The following is a 25,975-nucleotide window of genomic DNA, read 5'->3' as shown; positions in this document are numbered from 1 at the left end:
GCTCCAGGTACTTGCAGAGAGCGTCTATCCAGAATTGCAGTGCAGATTCCGAGCCAACAGGTCCACCACAGATATGGTATTCTCCCTTAGACAGCTGCAGGAGAAATGCAGAGAATGACAGCCACTCTTTATAGCCTTCATAGATCTCACGAAGGCTTTCAACCTGGTCAGCAGGGACAGCCTCTTCAAGATTCTCCCCAAGATCGGATGTCCACCCAGGCTCCTTAGCATCATCAAGTCTTTCCACGAGGACATGAAGGGCATGTAGTCTTTGATAGCTCCACATCAGACCCCTTTGACATCCGAAGTGGAGTGAAGCAGGGCTGTGTTCTCGTGCCAACCTTGTTTGGTATTTTCTTCGCTGTCCTGCTGAAGCAGGCCTTTGGAACTGCAACAGAAGGCATTTATCTCTGGACCAGATCAGACGGAAAGCTCTTCAACCTCTCCAGACTGAGAGCAAAGTCCAAAGTCCAGCTGAAATGTCTGCGTGACTTCCTCTTTGCTGACGATGCAGCTGTCACCACCCACTCTGCCAAAGATCTCCAGCAGCTCATGGATCGTTTTAGCAAGGCCTGCCAAGACTTTGGACTGACAATCAGCCTTAAGAAAACACAGGTCATGGTTCAGGATGTGGACTCACCTCCCTGCATTACAATCTCTGCACACGAACTGGAGGTTGTCCATGACTTTGTGTACCTTGGCTCAATGATCTCCAATACTCTTACCCTTGATACCAAGCTAAACAGACACATCAGCAAAGCAGCAGTGGACTCTTCACTCACAACAGGAGAAGAAGCTGAATGCTTTCCACACGCGCTGCCTCTGACGCATCCTCGGTATCACCTGGCAGGACAAAGTTCCAAACAACACAGTCCTGGAACGAGCTGGAATCCCCAGCGTGCATATACTGCTGAAACAGAGGCCTGCATTGGCTTGGTCATGCCATGAGAATGGGCGATGGTCGGATTCCAAAGGATCTCCTCTATGGAGAACTTGTGCAGGGAAAGCGCCCTACGTGTAGACCACAGCTGCGCTACAAGGATATCTGCAAGAGGGATCTGAAAGCCTTAAGAATGAACCTCAACAGATGGGAAACTTTGGCCTCTGAGCATTCTGCTTGGAGGCAGACTATGCAGCATGGCCTTTCCCAGTTTGAAGAGACACTTGGCCAACAGACTGAGGCAAAAAGGCAAAGAAGGAAGGCCCATAGCCAGGGAGACAGACCAGGGACAGACTGCACTTGCTCCCAGTGTGGAAGGGATTGTCACTCCCCAATCGGCCTTTTCAGCCACACTAGATGCTGTGCCAGAACCATCATCCAGAGCGTGATACCGTAGTCTTTCGAGACTGAAAGTTGCCAACAACTTGCCCATAATGCTGATCCTTGTCCCCAGCCCTAAAGTTTGTCTAGGTCTGTCATCATGCAAGAGTTTGAAGGTTAAAACAAGCCTCTTGATTTGGGCCTAGAAGAACACAGTTATCCAGTCTTCACTTAATACAAAGTTGAGAATTAAACTTTGGTCTCCAAATCCAATAATCTGGCTATTGGACCACATTGATGATGTTCAATGATGACTTCCTGGAATGGCAAAGAGCAGGGCCTCTGAGAGGAATTTTATCAGGGGGTACAAAGTTTCTTTTGGGCTCCTTCCCAAAGCGAGTGGTGGTGGCAGAGGCAGAAAGAGAACAAAACAGGCAAGGTAAAAGTGGCAACAGCCAGAATAGTCTTTGGAGCCCAGGTCTACCAGGCTTCCCAATGCAGAGCAGGCAGGTCTATGTATCTGCCTGGCATTGGCAGCTAGATATAGAAAACCAAACACACTCCTAACACATTCTAAAGTCTCTCTAAAATCTTTCAAATAAAGAAAATCATTGCAAGAGATTAATATCATTGTATTTGGGCTCACACTAGAATGGACTGTGTACACCAAAACCGACTTCTGCAACAACTGCAGTCCCACAGCTGTGTTCCTGAGCTCCTTAGCAGATCCACAAGCCAAAGAACTATTGTAGCAGGTCGGTTTCCTCTCAGGTGTGACACTGTTACAGAATGTCTGCATTCCTGGGCCTGGTGTGTACGGCTTGTGGGAGCAGTCACTGCCATGTGCTCACAGTAATGTCCTCGGCATCCCACATGGGCAGTGAGTTTGGATGAGATTGGAAAATGTAAGATCTCTGGAAATTTCTGGGCCCCCTTCTTTGCCTGCTGGGCCCCCTTTCTGACCCTGGGCCCAGGTACAAATTACCCCCTTTACTAAAGCCCCCTTTCCTAGGCCCTGGCAAGACCACTGTCCATCTACAGTTTGGGGGGACGGGACTTCAGGAAGCACATTTGCTCCTCAATCAGTGGAACAATGACCTCATGGAACATGGCCTCAATGGATGACCTCATACTGTCCCAACATAGGTGCTATATAGATATGTGTGAAGCCTTTTATTGTTGGATGATGCCAGTGCTCTAGTTACAGTGCTTGATCTTCCACAAAGGGGTTGGATTGTTCTGGCACACAAATGAATAGCCTGAGATCCATCCACGTTCTAGACCAGATGTTTCTTTCTCAAAGAACAATAAAGTCATCACCCTCAGCATCTTGAATGGATTTGATTGAGCAATTCTGTGTTGTATTGAGCAACCTGAGGATTATATTTAACAGGCATCAGGGCCAGCCTGCCTATGAAGTGATGAGAAGCCATTGCTTCAGGCAGTGCTTTACAGAGTGGGTTTGTGTGCTCTTTTCCTACTTCCTGCCTCCATCTCTGAGTATCAGTATTTTCAAATTTTAAAAAAACATTTAAAAACAACTGAACAGCACTGCAAATAAATAGATTCTGAATGACACAAGGCAGTGTGGGTGAAAATGGCTGCACTAAACTGTAATATAAATAGCTGATGCAACAGAAAGCACTTTAAAACTTTTTTTGTTTGATTTTTCTAACATAGAACAGCTAACTAAAAAAAGTTTTAAAGCAAACTCTGTTTCATCGTTCACTCGTACCTTGTGTTTGTATACAAATACATTTGGCTATAGCTTTTCAGTTCTGAACTACAGCCCCAAAAGGGCTCACTATAAATCCATAAAGCCGCAGACTATTATAAACACAGTGGAGAATAACAAAGAAAGGGTGAGTACCCAGAGCAAAAAAAGGAAAATATTAAAGAGCACATTACTGAAAGTCACATCTAACTAGTATATGAAGGCGCAAAGAGGGAAGGCCTGTTGGATCTCTCGCAGCAGAGTTTCATAGTCTTTGTGCCACTATTGAGAAGGCCCTTAGGCACACTAATTGTGCCAAAGATGCTGGTGGGACCCATAACTGTAATTAATCTGTGGAACTCCTTGCCCCAGGATGTGACAATTAGTGTCTGACCTAGATGCCTTTAGAAAGGGATTGGATAGATTTATGAATGCAAAGTCCATCACAGATTAAAAGTCATGAGAAGTAGGCTATATCTGAATGCCTATAAATGTAAGGGAGTGGCAAAAGGATACAGGTATCTTGTGTTCTCCCTGAAGCATCTGGTGGACTACTGTGCAACAGAGAAGACTGGACTAGATTGGCCTTTGGCCTGATCCAACAGGGCTTTAGAGCTGCATCTCCTCCAGCAACTAAAGCATAGAGGTTTATATGATAAAGAGGCAGTCCTTCAGATTCCCAGATTTCAAACCATTTAGCATTCAAACCACCTCTTTGAATTGGATCCACAAACAAGTTGGGAGGCAGTGCAGTTGGTACAATATAGGTGTTCTATGATCAACAGGGGGGAAGAGCTTGACCTGCTTCAGGGGTCAATATTGACCTGAATATTGGCTTCAGGGGCAGAGTGTCCAGGTTGGGTGCTAGCATCCATCAAAACACAAATCCCCTCCCCCAAAGTGTTCACAATAAGGCTTTAAAGTCTCTGTAAAAGTTTACTTAGGAAGCAGCTAAAGTTCCGCAGGGATTTAGCCTTTTGTGGAAAGCACAAAGCACGTTCTGTCCCCAAAATAAAACTCAATATTGGTTAATTTTTTCCTCTCTTGCTTTCATAGTTGGGCATTGCAAGAGGACCCTGTGACATCCTCCAGATATTTCAGGGTTTGGTTATAAAAGTACAGATTCTGCAGCAGAAAACAACTTTACTTCCAACCACACCCTCTCCAGGCCATAGCTGTACAGATGGATTTCCCATTTTCTTCAGTTAGGTTCAGACTAAACAACAGAAGCTTGGCAAATCTGGTAGCTATTTATAGAGAAAATGTATCTCTTGCAGTAACTGGGGGGGGGGGTGGATATCCACGAAGGAGGTGGGCTGACCGCAAACCACAGGGCCAGGTTTCCACCTGGAATGTGCAATCATGAAGAGAGATCCACTTTTCAAAAATTAATGGCTCTTGTGTGCCAGATTCATCGCTGACCTTGTCACTTCCTAATGAACAATTCAACATAACCGTAGACTTTGCCTCTCCTTCTCCACCATTTAACAGAGTGATTAACCACTAATTAACTACTAATTAACCACTTATACACGGGAAGGGCAGAGTGGATAGAGAGATGCTCTTCACACTCTCACATAACACCAGAACCAGGGGACATTCACTAAAATTGAGTGTTGGGAGAGTTAGAACAGACAAAAGAAATATTTCTTTACTCAGCGTGTGATTGGTCTGTGGAACTCTTTGCCACGGGATGTGGTGATGGCGACTGGCCTGGATGCCTTTCAAAGGGGATTGGACAAGTTTCTGGAGGAAAAATCCATTACGGGTTACAAGCCATGATGTGTACATACAACCTCCTGATTTTAGAAATGGGTTATGTCAGAATGCCAATGCAAGGGAGGGCACCGGAATGAGGTCTCTTGTTATTTGGTTTGCTCCCTGGGGCATTTGGTGGGCTGCTGTGAGGTACAGGAAACTGGACTAGATGGGCCTGTGGCCTGATCCAGTGGGGCTGTTCTTATGTTCTTAACTACAGTTCCCAGGAAGCCTTGCAGGTCTCTTGTTATCTGGTGTGCTCCCTGGGGCATTTGGTGGGCCACTGTGAGATACAGGAAGCTGGACTAGATGGGCCTGTGGCCTGATCCAGTGGGGCTTTTCTTATGTTCTTATGTAATTAAAATATCAACAATTAAAGCTGCAGCAAACTTTGTAGGGCCATCCTGTGCAGTCTGAAACTTTTGACTTCAATGGGGCTTATTTCTGGGTATGTGTTCATAGAATTTTAGCCCTAATGGGCCGATTAACCAGGGTGTGAGGTTGCTGGAAACGCTTCCAAATGTCAGTTCTGCTGCTGCACTTGCCCTTTGTGACCATGATTCCACAAAGCTGTATACATACAACAAGGGATCTTTAAAGTTTCTACTACTTTTATATTTTAAAACTGAACTGGTGAGCAGCTTACCTCTTTGACTGTCGTGCCAGCTTTCAAAGAAAACGCCAGGTCTTCAAGACCATTTTCTTCTGTTGTTTTCATTGTATTCCTTGAGACCACTCCACATATGCTGGAGACACTGGTACAGGTGGAGCCTGTGCATTTTTCATCTGTGGATCTGACTCAACATGGGTCCCCCAACCCTGTTGAGCCCTGACCAGGCCTGACCTGAACCCTCCAAATTTGAGCAGAGCCGGATAATTTGATTATCCATGAGTTTCAACTTCCGTGGGGATACCAGGAATGGAACCCCTGCAGATGCTGAGGTATGACTGTGGTCCCCATACCACTGGTCTGTGGAACTCCTTGCCACAGGATGTGGTGATGGCATCTGGCCTAGGTGCCTTTAAAAGGTGGATTGGACAGATTTCTAGAAGAAAAGGCCTTCTTTTCACAAGAGCAGGGCTCTCATGTTCAGAGTTACTGGTTAGTAAGATTGGAATATATAATTCTATGAAGCAACCATACTGAATCAGTTCATTGGTGCATCGAACTTAGTATTCCCTTCCTGACTGGCAGTATTACTTTCCTGCAGCTCTCCAGTGTTTCAGTCAGGACTTTTCCCCAGTTATGCCTGAAGATATATCAGAGATTGAACCTGAGACCAACTGCATGCAAAAATATGCTCTGCTACTGAACTGCACCTCTTTCCTAAGTTGTCCTTTCTGTAGTGCAGAGATGGTCACTACTCATTGGTCGCCATCACTCCAAGCCCCCTCCCACAAGGAAATACCTGTACTTTTGAAATGCTTCCTGTCGCACTTCCTGTGTGGATACTCTGATTGCTGGAGCAACTGCTACTTGGAAGCACTGATGGGTGGCTCCCTGCTTCAGCTTTCTCCGTTAAAAGCGCCAACCAAATAGGAACCGTCTCAGATATTTGCCAGTCCCTTGAGGCAGAGCAGCCAAAGTGGTCCAGATGGTGCTTCGTGGAAGAAGAGAGGTCTGACCAAGTTTATCATTCCATGGATACAACCACCACTACGGCTTCCTGGCAGTGGCACATGTTAGAGTAGCAACAAAAACTAAGCAGCAGTGCTCCCATGAATGACTGCCAGGAAGCTGTAAGGGAGCTTTCCACAGGGAGTCAGAGTCACACATCAAAGGAGAGGAAGTAGCAAAGCTGGGGCAAAGAAGGAACTGGGTATTGATTCAAATGGGGCAAAAGTGACCAGGGGAGTGCATTTAAAAAGACCTTAAGATATGTAGCATGGTTTATAGATGATCCCTTCTTTCCCCTGAGAACCAGTACAGTGTATGCGAACCATGAAGTCCATTGTTCAAATCTTGTTTTTGTACTCAACTTGGTGAGCCAGGAGGGTTCAGCAAAACATTGTCACTCAACCTCAATCTCCTATCTGCAATATGGGGTTAATACCGCTGACATGTTGGGAGGTTGCTGGAGGGGCGGTACAGCTCATCAAAAGAGCACCTATTTTACATACAGAAGGTTTGATCACTCACTTGGTAGGGCTGGGGAAAAACCCTCCCTGGAATCCTGAGAGCCACTGTCAGTCTGTGAAGACCTGACAGCCAGGGTGGTGTAGTAGTGGTTTGGAAGTTGGACTCTGACCTGGAAGATCAAATCCCTGCTCAGTCATGTAGCTTCCTTTGTGACCTTGGGCCAGTCACCATTTCTCAGCCTCACCTACCTCACAGAGGAGAAAAGGAGGGACGGAACCATGTGCATCACCTTGGGAGGCAAGGTGGTATAAAAATGTGAAAAATCAATTAATTCTTAGCTAGCTTGACCGATGATCTGACTCTGACTTTGTGGGTTCCAAGATTACTAAAATAATCCATGTCTGAACTGCAAATACTAGAAAGAAAAACGCAGCTCTAGAAATGCCACATATTCTCTTTCCTTTCCATGCCTTCTCCCCATTTCGGATTTTTCTTTCACCTTGTCTAAGTGGGGTTGACTCTACTTCTTTAAATGAAATGCTTACTATGCAGCTATTGAGCAGTGTTATAATAGAGCAGCTATTCTTCCCAGTCTGGTTTCTAATAGAGTCCCAATGTTTTGTTTTGCTTTCTTTGACCACTGCTGTGTGGCTGAGCAGAAGTTTCCACTGAGCAGAGCACAGTAACGCCTAAGATTGCCTTTTTTTTTTTTCTCATCCGTGGTTAATTTAGAAATAGAACCTATGAGTGTATCAGTGAAATTCTCAGTCTTCCTCCAGACTTGCATAACCTCACACTTACCTACACTGGCTTTCATCAGCCATCTGTCTTCGCCCAGCACAGCTCATTCTCCTGCTGGGGGCGTGTGCAGTGGCGTAGCTGGAGGGGGGCCGAGCACCCAACCTGGCAGGGAGCCTCAGTGTGGCGGGCATGTGGCCCCCCTCCAGCTACGCCACCGGGCACGTGTGTCAATTTTGTCCTTGTTCGCCTTGTCCTGTGGATGTTGTTGAAGGATCAAGAAGCGGTTCTTGCTATTATTTTGACTGTTATTCAATGCAGTGGCAACGCTAGTGGGGGTTTAGGGTGGGCCACCTCGGTACCTCAGAGCATCACATGACTGGGTGGCACATGAGGGTAGCCAAGATGGCTGCTGCCACCTCTTTTTTGCCAAGCTGCTGCAAACCTCCCAGCACAGCAATGCGCTCGGATGTTTACAGCGGCTTGGCGGAATCCAAGAATCAGCTAAGATCAGTCCCAGTTGCAACTGAGTGCACATGCGCAGGAAGCAAGTACAGTGCATGTGCGCTCACAGCGGCAGAACCTGGAAGTGCCATCACACGATGTCACAATGATGCCTCCCTGGGTGCCGAGGCCCCTGGCTATGCCACTGATTAAATGTAATCAGGCCAGCCCATCCATGAGGCAGAATAAGGTCATCGCTTCAGGTGTTGGACTGGCAGGGACCCAACTTGCCTACACCGTTTCTGCTCTTGCTTTGAACGTGATTTGAACATGAAAAGAGGAATGGAGTGGAGGAATGGAGTGGAGGAGAGGAAAGTTCTGGGCTAGTCTCCAGTGCTCTAAACTCATCACTCTCCTTTCCTCTGGGCTTCCTCTTCTGCTCCCTTAACTGTTTCTTTTTTGAATCCAGGGAAGAGGAGTGGTGGAGGGAGCTGTTGTGTCACCAGGCAAGGAGGGCAGCATTTGGCAGGGCACTGTGCAATGCGTGTGTGCGGAGGGGGAGAGATGGCCTTTGGTGCACCACTTCAGGAGTCAGGAGGTTGCCAGCTCTGGCTGTGGTCCAGCCAAAAGCAAGCATCGAATAGTTAAAGCAGCGATTTTTTTTCCCCCACAGGAGTTACTGGTACTCCTATATAAAAACAAGTAAGGTTCACTCGGGGCCACCAATGGGATGTGGGCTGTCCCCTGCTCTTGGACACACCAGTAAATTGAAACTTGTTCCTTCCATCTGCATGGAAGGAACTCTCTGGGGTTCTTTTTCTTGATAGGAGTGGGGAAAAATGGGGTGGAATATTGGGGGACTCAGGTTCACAACCAAGGTCTGAAGAATTTTAGAGATATAAATAAAATATTATGGACTTTATATCTCTGTGGTATAATGGAAAGCAATCAAAATGTGCACTTAAAAAGTGCAGGTGAGTTAATGGACCAAATATATTTTAATATAAAATTGCATACACTAGAGTATTACCCTAGCATGGGGATGTCTTAGGTGCAAGATCCAATTGGGAGCAATTGCTCCAATTGGCCCTGGTTTAAACCATTCCCATAGTGTCCCCCCCATACGCGCACACACACACACAGCTGTGTGTACATCACTGATAAGATTATGGTTCGCATGTCTGAATAAGCTACAGAAAAATCACACTACAGATTTTCTTTAAATCTCCATCACAAACAGAGGTCATTGGAGTGGAGCCAGTTCACATATTCAGAGGCTGAGTAACTGTGTGATGAGAACTCAAGTAATATATATACATGCAGGTGTGAAATCAACCTCTTTGATACAGTCAGTTCCTTCTCCTTAGCCCACATTAACTAATTAAGTTTGCTGAAGAAAACTTTGCATTTAAAGTATTTTTTTAGCTGTCACTAATTCATTTCTCATAGGAACTGTTTAGCTCTAGAGGCACTTTCAAAATACGGTTGCTCTGTCTCTTAGATGGAGAGAATATGAGTCTGTTACTTATGTGAATTCAGTGAATTAAGTACATGTTTTCAAATGGCCTGTTGTTGCCTGACATTGACGTTGATCCAGGGAGTGGATGTGTTTGTGGAGAGGAAATTGAAGCAATTTAGGTGCAGTCCTATCCACACTTACCTGGGAGTAAACTCAGGGTTCAATCCTAACCAACTTTCCAGCGCTGGCATAGCTGTGCCAGTGGGGCATGTGCTGCATTCTGAAGTTGGGGGGCAGTCAAGGAGGCCTCCTCAAGGTAAGGCAATGTTTGTTCCCTTACCTTGGAATTGCATTGCCCTTTCCTCAGTGCTGGAAAGTTGGTTAGAAGATAATGGGACATGCTTCTGAGTAGGCATGCATAAGATTGGGCTCAAAGTTGCCTACCTGATTGCAGAACTTAGAATCCTATTCATCAGAGCCATTTGCGAGCTTGCTAGAGCAAACCCAAGGAGGGTAGCTGGAGACTCTTGTTGCAAAATCAACAAGAGTCCTGTGGCACTGAACCACACCCAGATTTATTGTGGCAAACATGTTCAGCAGATGTACATCTCTGTCTGTCTCTTGTTGGCTGCTTAGTGCTGCTCATTAGGTTAAAGCTGCATGCCAGGCTCTTTCCCTGTGCAAGAGTAACACGTTTTGCCCAGAGAGTGCTGGTGAAATGGTCAGAAACAAGCCAAACTGAAATAAATTCACTTACTTGCAAGATGATCACCCAGGTGTTCAAGTCCTCGCAGGAGCCGTGTCACTTTAAGCAAGGGACCCTGTCTGCAGAAGTTTACTGGGAGCTTTCAGCCACATTGCCTCTACCTTCTGTAGGAACGGAGGTGCCTCTTTGATTTGTTGAGACTGGCTCCTCCTGCGCATTCCCTGACTTGCTGCTCAGAGAACTCCCCTATCCCACCCTCAGTGCCTCCATGCCACCTGGTGGGTCCTGCTGTACATCAGACCCATGGGCAGCAGCTCAGGCACAACATTGCACTGGAGGCAACACCAGGAAATAAGCTATGCAGGTTTTCTCAGTGAATGAAAAGTCGAGTGTACCTGAGGTGTAAATCATTGCATAAGGGTGCCTTGAAGCAGCCTCTTTTTTTAAAAGGCGCTAGTTTCTTGAGGAAGCAGCTTTCATTCAACCCACTCCTTCTGAATTAGCATCCTATTTATATAATGGGCCTTGTTTTATTGCAGGAAAAAAAATTCAGATCATGTTGTTGCTTCCATGCGATGAACAAAAAGTGCTTTCAGTCCAGCCTGGGTCTTATATAATGTGTAGTTCTTGAAACTAAACAGCTTACAGTCCTGTTGTATAAGGATAACTAATGTTAGGCATAAATCAACTTTGCTTGCTAGTTGTTTTTTTTAAAATTTGGGGGAGTTTGGGGAGGGGGGAACCTGTGTGCACATGTGATGAATGAACGCTTTGTTCAGAAAAAAATAATTGCTTGCAGGGGAAAGTGAAGCCCCTGTGCACACATGCTCCTATAGAGTGCAAGTGCCCCGTCCCGAATCCTTGTAATTTGATTTCATAGCAAGCCAGGAGTGTGTGTTTCTCTTTCCGTATGTTTATGCAAAGTCTGGGTCGGAGCCTTTCACTTCCACGCTGTTTAGAATCAGTGACACTTGGAGACACAGTTCTGCCATGCCTGTGGCCTTCTGAAAGCATTGCAGACACAGAGAAGTTAAATTCTCAGTATGTAAGAGAGTCTGGGGACTTGAAGTGAGAACTTTTTGAAAAGGGAAATAGCAATGTACATGGGTGTCATTTCCCTTCTGAAAATCTCTTGCATACTGTCCTGAAAGGGCTTTCTTTTCTTTTTTTTAAACATCAGGGGAGTTTAAAGTAATTTGGTAATTTTCCAGGGCAGCACTGAGGAAGGCTTTAGGTGCAGGCAAATGCATTTTGATTGTGGCCTGGGAGCCAAATTCCAATGGGCTAGCACTGGACTACCACTGGTGTGCACTGTCGCAAACATGCCATAATGCACACCTGTGGCGGTTAGCTCTAGCCCAGTGCCGGAGCTGGTTCAGCGCAAGCCTGCACTGGGCCAGCACTGGTCAGAGGCGGGCCAGATGCCACCCGGTGCTTTGTGCAAGTTCCAGACAGTGGAACAGTAAGTCGGGGCAGGGAGGAAGGCGTTGCAAGGCAGGGGGAGGGTGGGGAAAGGCATGATAGGGAGGGAGTGTGGTGAGAGGGGCCTGAGCTCCACTGGATCCAAAGCTCCGTGTCTGGCCTTCTGGCCCAACACAGAGCTGCTTTACTCTGTGCCGGCTAAAGAATTCTCTCCGTACTAGGATGGACTTGCTTTGCACAGAAGCTGGCTGCACTCCCAGTCTGCACGGCCCTTCTGGTGTGGGCTGCGGGTGCACTCGGGAGGGTGCCCATGGATTGGGTTGCCAGGTTGGATGCATTCCAAAAACCTGAGGCCTGGTGATGTCACAAAACAGCTAGTGCTTGATAAATGGGGGACATGGAAAATCTGGCACCGAATAGAGCCTGGTGGAAAGAGTGGGGTTGGGGGCAGAAGGAAAAACGGCAGGTCTAGCAGTGACCCAAGTATGTGCTCCCCATCCTGCTGAGGATTAGTGGAAAGCTGGAGAAACAGGGTCACTTTTTGCCCCTAACTCAGAGGAAGCGTGCTCTCTGATTTCGCGGCAGGATGGTGCTGGACCTGAAGGACCATATCTGCCCCTTGTTCAGCCACAGACCCAGTGACACAGGCAAGCAGGATCAGGAGGTGGAGCAATTGGAGTGGGGTCAGAAGAGCTGAGAGCAAAGGCAGGTGAAAGTGCCTTGCACCAGAGCCAGAAACTGGAAGAGATGTGGGGTAAAAGTTGCCAACTTTTGATTTGAAAAGATATGGTTCCCTTACAGGGCTGGGCAGTAGCAAAACCACGGGGGGGCAGGCAGTACATTGCCCTGGGTATGATGCCTTGAGGGGATGCTAATCCACACCCTGACAGCAGACGCCGTGTGTGTCCACCATTGGGGTGTGGGTTGGCACTACCTCAAGGTGTGGTACCCAGGGCAATGTATCCCCTGCCCCCTAGCTATGCCACTGCTCAGCCCTTCCTACCCCCTGGAGGTGTTAAAAAAAATTGTGCCCCTGGGTTCCAGTTCCCTTAGCTACATCACTGGGGCTGGTGGTAGATCAAAGGCAGGGAGAAAACAGTGCATTTTGTTGAAACCAAAGGAGAATCTGATAGATGGCAGAGTTTGGGAGAATCTAGTACATTGTGGGAGGGAAACAATACAGGATCTCATAGTTCAGGGATGAGGGCAGGCCAGGGTGGCTTTTGATTAGAGTCAGACAGAATGAAGTCTGTTGGCTTTGGGGGACTCATGACTAGTTACTTGGCAGAATGTAGTGTTATGATTGGATCAGTGCTAGCAGGTTGGCAAGGGGAGATGAAGTGAGGGGGGGTGGAACAGTGGCGGTATGTAGGATGCTTGTCCCCCATATGCTGCCCACCTACTCTTTCATAAATGTCTCTGTTTCTGGGTACCCATGACACCTTCTTCCAATCGCTTGTGGCAGAATATTAAGTTTGTCAGGTTCATTGTGTTTAGGAACACAGAGAGCCCGATTTCTTCCCAAGGAGCTGCTTTAGCTGGAACTGGCTGGAGAGCCCGCCCTGACGGGAATCGAATATGTTGCCTAGCCCTGATCTGAGAGGTCTGACTCTGCTCAGTTTTGCACCACAGCCAGGCTTGATGCAGCTCAGAAGGCAAGCTTCCAGCAATACATAGAAAAACATGCAGCAGGAATTGCTATGCATAAATTACCCTTCAGCCACATAAGCTGGAAAACAAACACTTTTGATAGTCCAAATGCACCACTTACTGCAGAAGCCGTGAAATGCCAATTTGACTTAGGAAACCTTGGAGGTGGGGTGGATGGGATGAGCCATGATCTTGCAAGGGAGAGGTCATCGCTCCATGGCAGAAAGCACGCATTGCATGCAAAAGATTCTGGGCTCAATCCTGGCTTCTCCAAGTAGGGCTGAGAAAGACTGCCTGAGACCCTGGGGAGCCTCTGTCAGCCTGTGAAGCTAGACTAGACACTAAGCTAGACAAATCTAGACACTAAGCTAGTATTCCACATGGTAAACTGTCTTGTATCTCGATTGAGTCAAACATTGTAATTGCCTGCAAGCTTTTAAGTTACACAGAACTCTTCCATTCCACAGTCAGAATGGGAAGTGAGCTGATTCACAGATCTAGAGCATCAACCACAAAAAAAAACCCCTAGTCAGGTATTGGAGCAGGTAAGAGAGCACAGTGAGCGCTTTTCATTCATAAGGGGAAGACACAATAGGGCATACCAATTGAAAGCATGCCCAAGAGTTCTTTACCAGATAACTTGGGTAAGTGAGCCAAGTTGCATGCCAATTTCTTTTTGACAATTTTTGATGGGTGGATTTTCCATTCTTGATAGCTGAGATGCCCCCCTTTTTATTTTTTACACAGGGCTTGTTAAGCCAAAGGGGGAGAGTTTAGTCAATGTGGTGCCTTTGTGGTGCCTTTGTTAGAAAGGTTTGTCTAGCTTCTGCATAGACCCACTTTCCTGCCATTTGTGCCACCTTGTTGCTCTCTGCAGCCTGGCAGGAACATGATCCTTCTTTCTTTCCCCTTGGTCCTCTCCTCCCCTGATTCTCCCCTGCCAATGTCCCCACCATCAGTGACTTCATACTAACTAGTAGAAAAGTGCCTAAGTTAGGAACCACGGGTTTGTTGGTAAAACATGCCAGTTTTTGCTGGTAAAACAGTTTTGTCTTTAGAACTAAACAACACATGATGGGAAATGCATCCCTATGTGGTTACAGGCTTCATAAGAACACAAGAACAGCCCCACTGGATCAGGCCATAGGCCCATCTAGTCCAGCTTCCTGTATCTCACAGCGGCCCACCAAATGCCCCAAGGAGCACACCAGATAACAAGAGACCTGCATCCTGGTGCCCTCCCTTGCATCTGGCATTCTGACATAACCCATTTCTAAAATCAGGAGGTTGCGCAGACACATCATGGCTTGTACCCCGTAATGGATTTTTCCTCCAGAAACTTGTCCAATCCCCTTTGAAAGGCGTCCAGGCCAGTCGCCATCACCACATCCTGTGGCAAAGAGTTCCACAGACCAAACACATGCTGAGTAAAGAAATATTTTCTTTTGTCCTAACTCCCCAACACTCAATTTTAGTGGATGTCCCCTGGTTCTGGTGTTATGTGAGAGTGTAAAGAGCATCTCCCTATCCACTCTGTCCATCCCCTGCATAATTTTGTATGTCTCAATCATGTCCCCCCTCAGGTGTCTCTTTTCTAGGCTGAAGAGACCCAAACGCCATAGCCTTTCCTCATAAGGAAGGTGCCCCAACCCCGCAATCATCTTAGTCGCTCTCTTTTGCACCTTTTCCATTTCTACTATGTCTTTTTTGAGATGCGGCGATCAGAACTGGACACAATACTCCAGGTGTGGCCTTACCATCGATTTGTACAACGGCATTATAATATTAGCCGTTTTGTTCTCAATACCTTTCCTAATGATCCCAAGCATAGAATTGGCCTTCTTCACTGCCGCCGCACACTGGGTCGACACTTTCATCGACCTATCCACCACCACCCCATGATCTCTCTCCTGATCTGTCACAGACAGCTCAGAACCTATCAGCCTATATCTAAAGTTTTGATTTTTTGCCCCAATGTGCATAAGTTTATACTTACTAACATTGAAGATTACACTTCATCTTACTTGTGTGTCTCAGTCACATGGGATCACAATTTGGATCTAGACTACAATTGTAGCAAAATTGTTCCCTCTCTAGGACTACTTTCCAACTTTTTTTAAATTGGTGCCATCTAGTGGCCAGAACAGAAAATGATTTAAGGTCAAGGAGACACAGAATACAAGTTTCTTTTAGTGATGTCCTATTGCACAGTTCTGTTTAAAAAATACGGATGAACCAATGTTAAATTTACAGTAGTGTTTAACATATCTTTGGGTTCATGAACAGTATAAATGAAGCACCCTCTTCATTCTGACTACTTTCACATTTTCATGTCTTTTTTTCTGAAAGAACTAACCAAATAGAATTTTTTTCCCCCTTTTATAACAAGCCACCAAAAATGAATAGCTAAGTCTCTTCTTGAAGGTCAGGATTTTGCTGTTTAGTAACCCCTGTGGGAGGCTTGGGTCTGTCCAACATTGTGGTTGATACATCACTAGCATTTCCAGTAACTATTATCCAATAATTCTTGTCTTCTTCAGCTCTGTGGGTATCCAGATAGGTGTGACAGTTGACCTCATATTCCTTTCCAAAGTATGTCCTTTAAAAAACAAAACCAGAAGAAAATCTATAATGATGACTGTAAAGTCTATGGTGGTGGGGGTAGAGAAAATGTGCTGCATGAGGAGAGTCCCAGGTTCAACCCTTGCCATCTCCACTTAAAACACTGATAATGCAGGTAAAGCTAGGAGGGAAGACCTATACCTCAGATCTTGGAAAGCTACTGCTAATCAGAAAAGACACTACTGGGCTGGATGGACCAGTGGTCTTACGCAGAATAAGCTGTTTCATTTGCCCATCTCAAAGGTCAGTTCACACATGCTTATACTTCACTTGATTGCTCACTGACTGGCAGCTAAATGCATGAACTGACTTGGAAAGCTTGCACTTTAGGAGAACATTTCTGGTGCTTAATCTGCGGAGGCTCATTCACGTGTTTCACTAAGCAGTTTGTATTGGAGCCAAGGGCCACTGAGACAAAATTGTCTCCCATTTTTTAATAAAGAATATAAAATCTAGCATAAGAACATAAGAAAAGCCCCTCTGGATCAGGCCAAAGGCCCATCTAGCCCAGCTTTTTATATCTCAAGGTGGCCCACAAGATGCCTCAGGAAGCATGCAGGACAAGAAGTGACTGCATCCTGGTTCCACTCCATTGAACCTGCCCTTCTGAGGTAGCCTACTTCTAAAACCAGAAGGCTGCATGTACCCAACATGGCCAAAAATTTATAGGCCCTGGGCGCCAAATGACCTTGGTACAACACTGAGTCCCTGTGCCTTAAATATTTGTGTCGAAGGGAAATTTTCAGCGGATGCAGTTTTTCTCACCCCTGCATAGCAAACTGCACGTGCCAAAATCCTCTCTTCTTCATAACTACCAAACTGCAATTGTTAGGGTTCTTTGAGGAAGCCATAACGCTTACAACAATTAAAATCAGTACAACAATCGGAACTGTTATTAAACCATTACTGTATAAGTTTGTGGCATAAATATGTTGCGGAGACGGCCGCCACTTACCTCATCCAGAAGTTTCTGGGGACCGCTAACCCATGATTTGTGTAGCTATGAATAATGAGAATCTTTGTGTTCGCCTGGAAAGAGAGAGGAAATAAGACTGGGAGTTAATTCCAGTATTTATTCATTCATTGAATCCAGATTTTTCTGGAAATTGTCACCAAATAAATAAGGAAGGGAGAAGCAAGAGAGTAACGGGTTTCAAAAGATGTAGGAGATATTACAGGGGCCAAAAGTGGTTTGGATGGAGAAGAAGATGGTTTAGGTATAGGATGTTGTTCATAGAAGTAGCATAACAGGCAGTATGGCATAGCAGTGAGGGCTTCACAGCACAATCCTATGCATGTCTACTCAGAAGTCAGTCTCATTGAGTACAGGCAAACTAACAGCCCAATCCTATCACCAGCAGTTCCGCTGGGTGCAGCAGTGCAAAAATGGGTAGCGCTGTATCCAGTGGCACTGCCAGAGGTCTCCTCAGGGGAAGCTGAAGGCTCCGCAATGGGGCTTCTCAAGTCTGCACCAGCTATTTTGCTGGTGCAGGCTTTAGAGCGTCTCTGTCAGGCTTTGCAGCCCGACACGGAGGATAAGATATGGTGGAGCAGATCTGTGCCAGTCCTACTTCCCTCCCAGACTACCCTCCCCTGCCCACTCCCCACCTCCCTTCCCATCCCAAAAATACCACCAACCAGCACTGCAGGAGACCAGCACTGGCTGGTCATCCATGCAGCATTGAGGCTGAGTGCCAAGTGGCACAGTCCCCGCACCAGCAGCCCCTCCTCTCTGGGTGCCACAAACGTGCCTTACGGCATGTTTGCAACACCCAGCGCTGGCGCTCACCCCCATTAGGATTGTGCCCTAATTCCCTGGTAAGTGTGTGTAGGATTGCAGTCCCAGTCTAAGAGTGGGGAGATTCTGGTTCATCCCCACTTGGCCATTTAAGCTCAGGGACGACATTGGGTCAAACAAGCCCTTTCAGCCTCATCTCTTGACAGGCTACTTGTGAGGACTAAAGGACAGAGAGCTTCTGTCCTGAGTTCACTGGAGAAAGGGTGAGACAAAAAATGTAACAAATGCTGGCTGGCCCTTGGATTCTTAGCCACATGTTGGGCCCCAACTTGGATGTTCATCACAACTTCCAAATGAACATACACTACAATTTCCAGCTTTTCATTCTAGGTTGGGGTCAAGTGCTGATTTCACTGGACTGAAGAGTTAGAGGAGGCAACCAATTCATCCTTTAATGGATTATCTTGTACGGAGTAAACACAGCAAAGAAAGCAGGGGGGGGTGAGAGAATGTAGTCAGAAGGGCAAGGTGCAGTAATATGTGGAATATAATTTCTTACAGGAACTGGGAAACCTTCATATTCCAGGCGCATCTGTGGATCTAGATAGGTGACTTGCCAAGAAGCCAGGTAGGAGAGTTCATCTGTCAGGAACACAGCCTGCTGAGCAGATTTCTTAGCTGCGTTCTGGAAATGTTTGTGGTTGCTGGCTAGATAGAGCTGAAACAAAAACAGGAGGGAGTGATTTGTCTGGGAATTAGATGAATAACAGTGTAGACTGACACCGACACATGAACAAGCGAAACATCTTCTGGTGCAGTCAGAAATCTGGGTTCAGCTTTGCAGTTACATCACTCTGGATGATCACAGATTGAAGAACACAACTGGCTCTAGGGGGCTAATCTGGTCTGAACGTTTGGGTTGAAAGGATTCTGCCTAAATCGAGGATATTAAAACACGTGCAGAGTCTTGGGTAGACTAATCCTAATGTGCCCTGGAGCAGGCAGGCAGGCCTGCCCTGCATCCACAGCATGGTTGGGGCCAACTGTGACTCAGCCAGGGCAAGGGGAATTCCTTCCCCTTACCCCGGGATCTGCGCCACCTGAAGCTGTCTGTTCTAACTCCCCCAACACTCAATTTTGGTTGGCAATGACGTGTGATGCATGACATCGCTGCCACGTCCTTCTGGGTTTGAAATGACAATAGGACCTGAAAAGCTGTGGTAAGCGGCTCACGGCAGGCAGGTAGGCCTTCCAGGCACCAAAAACCATGTGCAGGGGCTCTGCCTGCCAAGCTTCTGCTCTATAGCCTTCAGCTTTGCAATGCGGTCTCATGGCAGGTGTCCTGTGATGCCCCTGTGCAATCGCTGCAACGTCCACTTTGGGGACCACTGGTATAAGTTATAATTACATTCATGAGGTGTGGTATATAGATAGTCTGCAATAATGGTTGCATACTGCATGTGTTAATGGTGTATTTTTTCATACCATTGAAATGTATTATTTTTTCATACCATTCGATCTGGAAATCCACCTGTTGCTCCAAGACCAAAATTCTGCCCAAAGCGAAGTGGTTCTCCCATGGCTTCTCCTTCAGTGCTTTAGTAACAGACAAAACAGCATGTTAGTGGAAGATGCCTTCCTTATTTTGTATGAAGCTCCGTCAACATCAATGGCATTTTCCAGGCGAACATAAAATCTGATTTGTGTGTCACTTGTAAAACCACTTCTAAAAACAGCCTTCAAAAGGGGAATAACGGTCACTGCACACATTAAGCAGAAGCAAACTCAAAGTTTTCCACTGTGTGGACTCTCACCAGGAGCTGTGGCAGGTCACATCTCCCTGATAAGTCAAGCCCTTAGATTCGCGTTGGTTGCACCGATTGTATTGATATGTGGAAACAGCTTAGGCGCAACTTATGTAAAGTAGACTCAATTCAATAACCCCAGATTTTAGAGCTCTTTCACAGCCATGCATGATAGAAATCATAGGTGGTTTGATAATGTCACCACTAAGCATTTAACATTGAATAGCAGTGGTCACAAACCAGCTGTTCAAGTCTTGTTGATTTCAGTGGCAACATTAAGTAGACATGGTGTGATGTCAAAGTGTTGAATTAGGACCAGGAAGATCCAATTCGCTCTCAGTCATGAAACCCACTGGATGCTCTTGGACCATTAACACCCTGTCAGTCTCACAGGATTGTTGTGAGGATAAATAGGGGTTGAAGAAGAACTGTGCATGGACCTCTTGGACGGAGAGCAGGTTATAAACGTTAATAGCCATGTGGTTAAATCTCTTCATCTGAAATCAGTGGGACTTTAAAAAACTTAAACTTGTTAAGTTGTGCCTTTGGAGTTAATATTATTATTTATTATTATTAACAGTATTTATATACTGCTTTTCAACTAAAAGTTCACAAAGCAGTTTACAGGGGTTAATACAGTTTTGCTTTAAGAAAAATCCCAGAAAAAAAGAGAGGTCAGTGACACCAAGGCATCAATGGAATCCTGCAATCAGAGTCTCCCACCTTAAAATCCGGAATGTGTTCCGGGCAACGGGGTCCATGACAATGCACGCACTCACTCTGCAGGGAGATGGCAATGCATCCAATCTATGTACACAAATTTCATCTGGATTAACAGCCAGTGACAGATTTCCACAGGTGCTATGTGGATTTTCCATAGGTGATTTGCTGTTTTCTGGGTTCACCAGCATAACTGTGTCTCCAAAGTGAACAAATCCATCTTTCGAAATGGAGAGCTGCTCCTGTTTTCATGAGGATGGAGGAAGGGATTAGGAGGGTCAGAATTGTGATTTGAGTGACCTCCATTTCAATTTTTCATCTTAAAAAATACAAAACAATTTAAAACACAAATGAGAAGACATAAAAATCACTATTATGAACCTATGTCAAATGTTATATAGTATCATTTTTACAATTTATATTACATTAGAGAATATCTTATCCATCTTCTTTCATGATGGCCCTAACTATTATAGTACTGAATTACTTCTGTATATGTATATTAGCCAGTAAACAATAAATCAGATAATACTGAAACTGTGATTCAAAATTAATGAAAAGATTCTCAATAAAGCCCAGAGCCCGTGGTGTAACTAGCACCACTGATTCCTGGGGCAGACTGCTTAAAGCTGTGGATAAACTTGGCCTCTGTCCTGAAATCCCCCCTCCCCATGGGGGGGGGGGAAGTCCAGCTCTACCCAGCATTCAAATGCTGGGTAGACCTGGCCTCCTCTGTGGGTAACCTCAGTGTGGAGGCCAGATCTATTTGGCATTCAGACACACTGGCACCCCTTACAGCATGTACCCAGAGTGGACCTCCCCCTGCCCCCCCTTGCTAAGCTACTGCCCAGGACATAGTCTCAAAGCCCAATGTTACTACAACTTTGCTAAAGTAAAGCAAGTTCATATCTAATCCAAGTCTGGATGGGAGGGTGCCAGCAAGCCTTATAATGGAAGAAAGGGAGAATATAAGTACAATAAACAATCATGGAATACCTTTCGGTACATGCGTTCTTTAAATTGTTTTGATCTCTGGATTAGAAGTTCTCCCCTTTCTCTTTTATATATAAAGTCTTTCAGGGTTTCCTGTTTTTAAAAAGAAATTATGTTTTGAACTCAGTACGTAGTATGCACTGTATATATCATCACTGCTTGGTCTGAACAGTACTCTCTGCACCACACCACCACCACCCCACACACACACACAGACACATACTCCAAGCAATAGAGAACACAATCAAAGCAAAAAGATGCTCAAACTGCCGCACCTCACCATAACGAAGTGTGCAGGATTAAGGAAGATTCCCACCAAGTTGCCACAGGTTATGGGGTGGAGTTTGAGAAGCCCAAATCACATTTAAATACCCAGCTCAGTCCTTCCCCAATATGTTCACTGCATATCTTTTGAACACCTGCATCAGACTGCTCTGAAACTCCAGAACAAAAAAGAAGTGGCCAAAGGCAGGGACAAGAGTTTGCAATACCTCTTCTAGATACACATCCTCATTCCAGTTGCCAACGAGCACCCCGGGGCTATAGGTTCTGCCGCTCATACTAGTCCTCCCGTTGAACATGTTGGCTCCAAAGCATAGGCGCAAGCCTGGCGTGAAGGTGGAGGAGATGGGTACCAGGGAATCACACAGTGCAACCCTGGCAAAGGCAGCTCACCCTGCTCTTGGTGAGACATCTGATCTGTGTTGAGTTTACAGGTTGCCGTGGGCACCATGTGCGCCTGGGATTGGCCCTGCTGGAGGAGGGCTGTTAGCCAATCACAGTGAAATGGAATGGGGGGAGGAGGCGGAGCCTTTTTTGCATCCCTTGAACGACCCACCGGCCAGAGATGGGACATATTTATATGATGTACATTTATTTAGGCTGCAGTCTTATTCACACTTACTTGGAAGTGAATCCCATTGGACTCAGTGGGCCGTGCTCTGAGTAGACAAACAAGATTGCTCCGTAAAGGGGAATTAAATTACCTCTCAGCAGTTAAAACTGGTCGGTCCTCACCCACAGGCTTGCATGCCCAGCTTTTTCACTAGAAGGGGGAGGAAAGAGGGGTGTTTTTTTGTTTTTTTTCTTTGTCACCCAGCAGAAGAGTTCTGCAGAACTTAAAAGCTTATTGCTCCTAACTTTGTTGAAATTTGTTTGGTTCTAATGCATTTTTTTTTTAGAATGTGATGTTTGGATTTTTTTCCCCCTAATAGACCAGCATAACTGCAAAGAACCTTCACGCACCTCATTGATCACCAACTCAAAAAGTCCACAAATACTTATGCTATAATAAATTTGTGGGTCCTCTAACTGTGCAAGCCTATGCATGTTTACTTCGAAGTAAGTTCTGTTTAATAAGGTTCACTCTCAGGAAAGCATGCATAGACTTGCAGCCTTAGGGCCCAATCCTTTCCAACTTTCCAGTGCTGATGCAGCTGCCATGCAGCCTCAAGGGAAGGGAACAAACATTCCTTTACCTTGAGGAGGCCTCCAAGACTACCCCCCCCCACAACAGGATGCAGTGTGCACCCCACTCACATGGCTGCATCAGCGCTGGATAGCATTGGGCCCTAAGTACCACAAGACTCTGTTGTTTTTACTGCAACAGATTAATATTGCTGCCCTGAAAAAGTGAAATGAAACACATGCGTAGGGTCAAAAGAATTTAAGGACTAGAAAGAAAGATAGGATAAAGCCTGAAAAGGAGGGGAGCTTGAAGAAGACTGCCCCTCCCTCAGATTGTGGGGCTTGCATAACCTTAAGCGTATTCAAAATAGGTTTTGAAATTTCAGGTGGAATGTAAATAGGAGGAAAAAAATATCCTGGTTTAATTTGTCCTTGAGACTTCCCTAATAGCTGTGCCTATTTTGGCTGGCATATCATACTGCTTGAGGGAATTAAGAACTGAGTCTCACAACCAGGAAAATTTAAATCCCCTTAACATCTGAGGAGTGGGATCTGCCTTGTGGCAATGAACATTTAGACGTTTGTGCAGGAGCTTCCAAGGAAATAGTCAGAAGTGCATGTTTGGCAATTCTTTGGCAGGATGTGGCTCCAGTCCCCATAGGAGGCTTACTCACTTGGCCTTTTATTTTTATTATTGCACCATCAACAGCTTGCTTACTTACTGTGTCATCTATAAATAACTCATTCATTTAAATTAAAGTTAAGTTTAACTTACAGTGAAAGTTCACAGGCCTATTTTCTTCTGTCAAATGTTGCAGTGCATACTGTAAATTCAGTGTTATGTCTGTACATTTGGGGGGGAAAGATCTAAAGGTAGATATTACTGAGTGGACTAATATGTCCTTTAGTACAACAGCTCCATCTTGTGGTATGTTTTGGTCAACCCATTTTCTTCTTTATTGCTCTTCAGATGTGTTCAGGGTGAAGCTGGGTCACAAACACCTCCTCTGTGGCTTATATAAAAGAATGAATACAGAGTAATTTTCTCTTAAGAGTATTGGAATTGTCAACTCCAGGGTTTTGAGTTTTTTGTTTTTAAGAAGTAACTTGAATGATGAAGAGCTTGGAGCATTTTTAGATCATTGATGAAACTGTCCAGTGTCACAGAAAGATCAAATTTTACCTTTTTGGGGGGAGTGGGGGGTGGGGGTGAGTTTTTAAATACAAGTAGCCTCACTGGTGTATCCATCTCAGTGTTTGAGGAGAACATGATTTAGTGGAATTCCAGTTGTTAGATTAATTCAAAACAAATTACTTCTGATTGAATCCTGTTTCAATTTCACAGAACTAGATTTCTTGGTATTCAATACTTTTTCCTCTCTTAATTAAACCAGTGCTTAATTCACTTCCTTTGTTACTCAACACCATAATACAACAATGTCATGTACTCTACAGTTGTTGTTTTTGTGTGTTTTTTTTTAAACAAAGACTATAATTCAGAACACAGTAACCTTACATGATTGGACAACATTTTAATTCAGCGTCTCATGAATGATTTTATCTTCATGATGTTTCGATAAGTGTCAGAAACTTGGTGAATGTGCACATTTTATTGGTGATTCTGATGCTTTTAAGAGGCTGTCAAGAGGGGAGGGCCAGGAATCCTTTTGCTCGAGTGCTGCTGTTGAAATGAAAGGTTCAGGTCTGGAAAATATATTATGCTAGTAAATGAGGTTCACTTCAGGTTTATGTCCAGCTCCCAAACAACTACTATACCATCCTGGCTCTTCCCACCTCCTATCTTTTGATTTTTTTTTGGTCTGAGTTACAGGAAATAAGTGTAACCTAAGGTATCATTGATTTATAGTGGCAATTCGGTACAATGAGTACATAGAGCTCCAACAGGTGCTATCCCTCTTTATTTCCTCTCTCACTGCAGTTCAGATCTGAGTGACCTTCTGGCAGCCTAATCTAACATCAAAGGTTGCAGAAAGTAAGTTTGCAAACCTGGCTATGTCTGCAGCTCAGGCCTCTGCACATGTTCATATTTCCTTGTCACTTCTGACTTGCAAGGTCACTTTTGTGTAGGCCTAGATCAGAGGGAGTCCAGGAGAAGATGAGTAGGTAATTGCTTGCAGAGCCAAAGCTAAACTACACGGAATGGGGAACAAAAGCAAGATCAAAAGATCCAGCGGCTGGGAAGAATTGGGACATTCTAATCATGGACATCATCACCTGTTCAGTCACAGTCTTGCTAGAACGTATTAGATCAGCGGTGTGATTGTAGTTTATTGTTTCTGTGGTCCTTTGCAAGTGAAGCATTTATATGTGTGAAGCTTGTTTAATGCAGCTTTATCAGCCAGTTGTAGCATTGCTATTTTGTGTATAGCTAGCTAAAAGACGCATAAGATTTGGGGGTGGAGAAGGAATCAAGGGTTCCATTGCCTTTTCAGCCCATCTCCATCCATCACTGATGGCAGCACTGAAAGTGGAGCAATACTTTGTATCCTAGAAATCACAATGCAAAATGCTGTGCTCATCAGCCCTGCTTTGGGTTGCATTTTTTGCAGCTGTCAGGTGCAAGGACCCCTAATGTGAAGAAACCCCTCCCCCCCCCCACAAATGACAGTGCTCTCTGTATACCAAGGCTGACTTAGTCCACTAGCTTAGTAAGAGGAAGCTGGGTGGGATACAAGGCCCCAGGTGCCATGCCTGGGGGAGTGCAAATTGCACACCCTTTGTGGGCACTTGGAGCAATTATGCCTCCCACTGGCCCGCTTCTGTGTACTGGAAGTACCTATTGGAGGACTCAGACGGCCCTTTTAGAGGTCTCCAAATTGCACTTCTGGAAGGGGGGGGTGTTAAAAATCTTTTGGCCCCCAGGTGCCAGAAACCTTCGCTATGCCACTGAATTCTGTTCTGTCATATCCTCCATTCTGTCAAGCTCTAGGTCATATATCCCACATAGCATTCCTCCTTACATATATACCCTGGCTTATTTTAGAATAAGTATGTATGTAGGATATCGCAGCCATTCTGGGAAGTGGGGAACATGGAAGATTATTATGGGAATAATGGTGTTGGCATACTTTGCAGGGGTATTTTAAGGTCCAACGAGGTAATGTCTTTGTAGTGCTTTGAGCAGTGCTTTCCAGACTCCTACAGGGAGTTGAGATCACTGTAAGTTGTTGCAGGGGAGGGGGGAAGGCAGCAATGCAATCCCCAGGATTGTGCTGCTGCCTGGGACGGGAGGGGGGGTTTTCTTCTTACCTGCAGCCAGCGCTGCAGTTCTGCAGAGAGCTCCCTGCACCCCCTGGACCTCCCAGGACTGCTGCACTAGCCACAGGTAAGTAAAAAAAACAAAACCCTCCTGTCCCCAGCAGCAGCACAATCCTAGAGATTGCATTGCTGCCTTTCCCCCCTGCCTGCTCCTTAAAGGGGCAAGTGCTTCCCAGGCT

At 45.5% G+C, this 25,975-nt stretch overlaps 1 protein-coding gene across 1 annotated transcript; it reads right to left on the bottom strand.

Moving 5' to 3' along the window:
- Positions 1-15,638: 15,638 nt before the first annotated feature.
- On the bottom strand, positions 15,639-21,691 carry CFAP161 (cilia and flagella associated protein 161). Its single transcript, XM_066636548.1, has 7 exons — positions 21,602-21,691; positions 21,114-21,203; positions 20,121-20,359; positions 19,104-19,188; positions 18,152-18,310; positions 16,810-16,883; positions 15,639-15,831 (listed from the first exon to the last, which is right to left on the bottom strand). Exons 1-7 carry the CDS (start codon positions 21,689-21,691, stop codon positions 15,639-15,641), a joined length of 930 nt encoding a protein of 309 aa, XP_066492645.1.
- Between the last annotated feature and the right edge of the window lie 4,284 nt (positions 21,692-25,975).

The sequence above is a fragment of the Tiliqua scincoides genome, chromosome 8 (assembly GCF_035046505.1).
Source record: "Tiliqua scincoides isolate rTilSci1 chromosome 8, rTilSci1.hap2, whole genome shotgun sequence".
Taxonomy (NCBI): Eukaryota; Metazoa; Chordata; class Lepidosauria; order Squamata; family Scincidae; genus Tiliqua; species Tiliqua scincoides.
The sequence above is the reverse complement of the archived record's forward strand: the minus strand, read 5'-3'. Positions and strand labels throughout refer to the sequence as shown.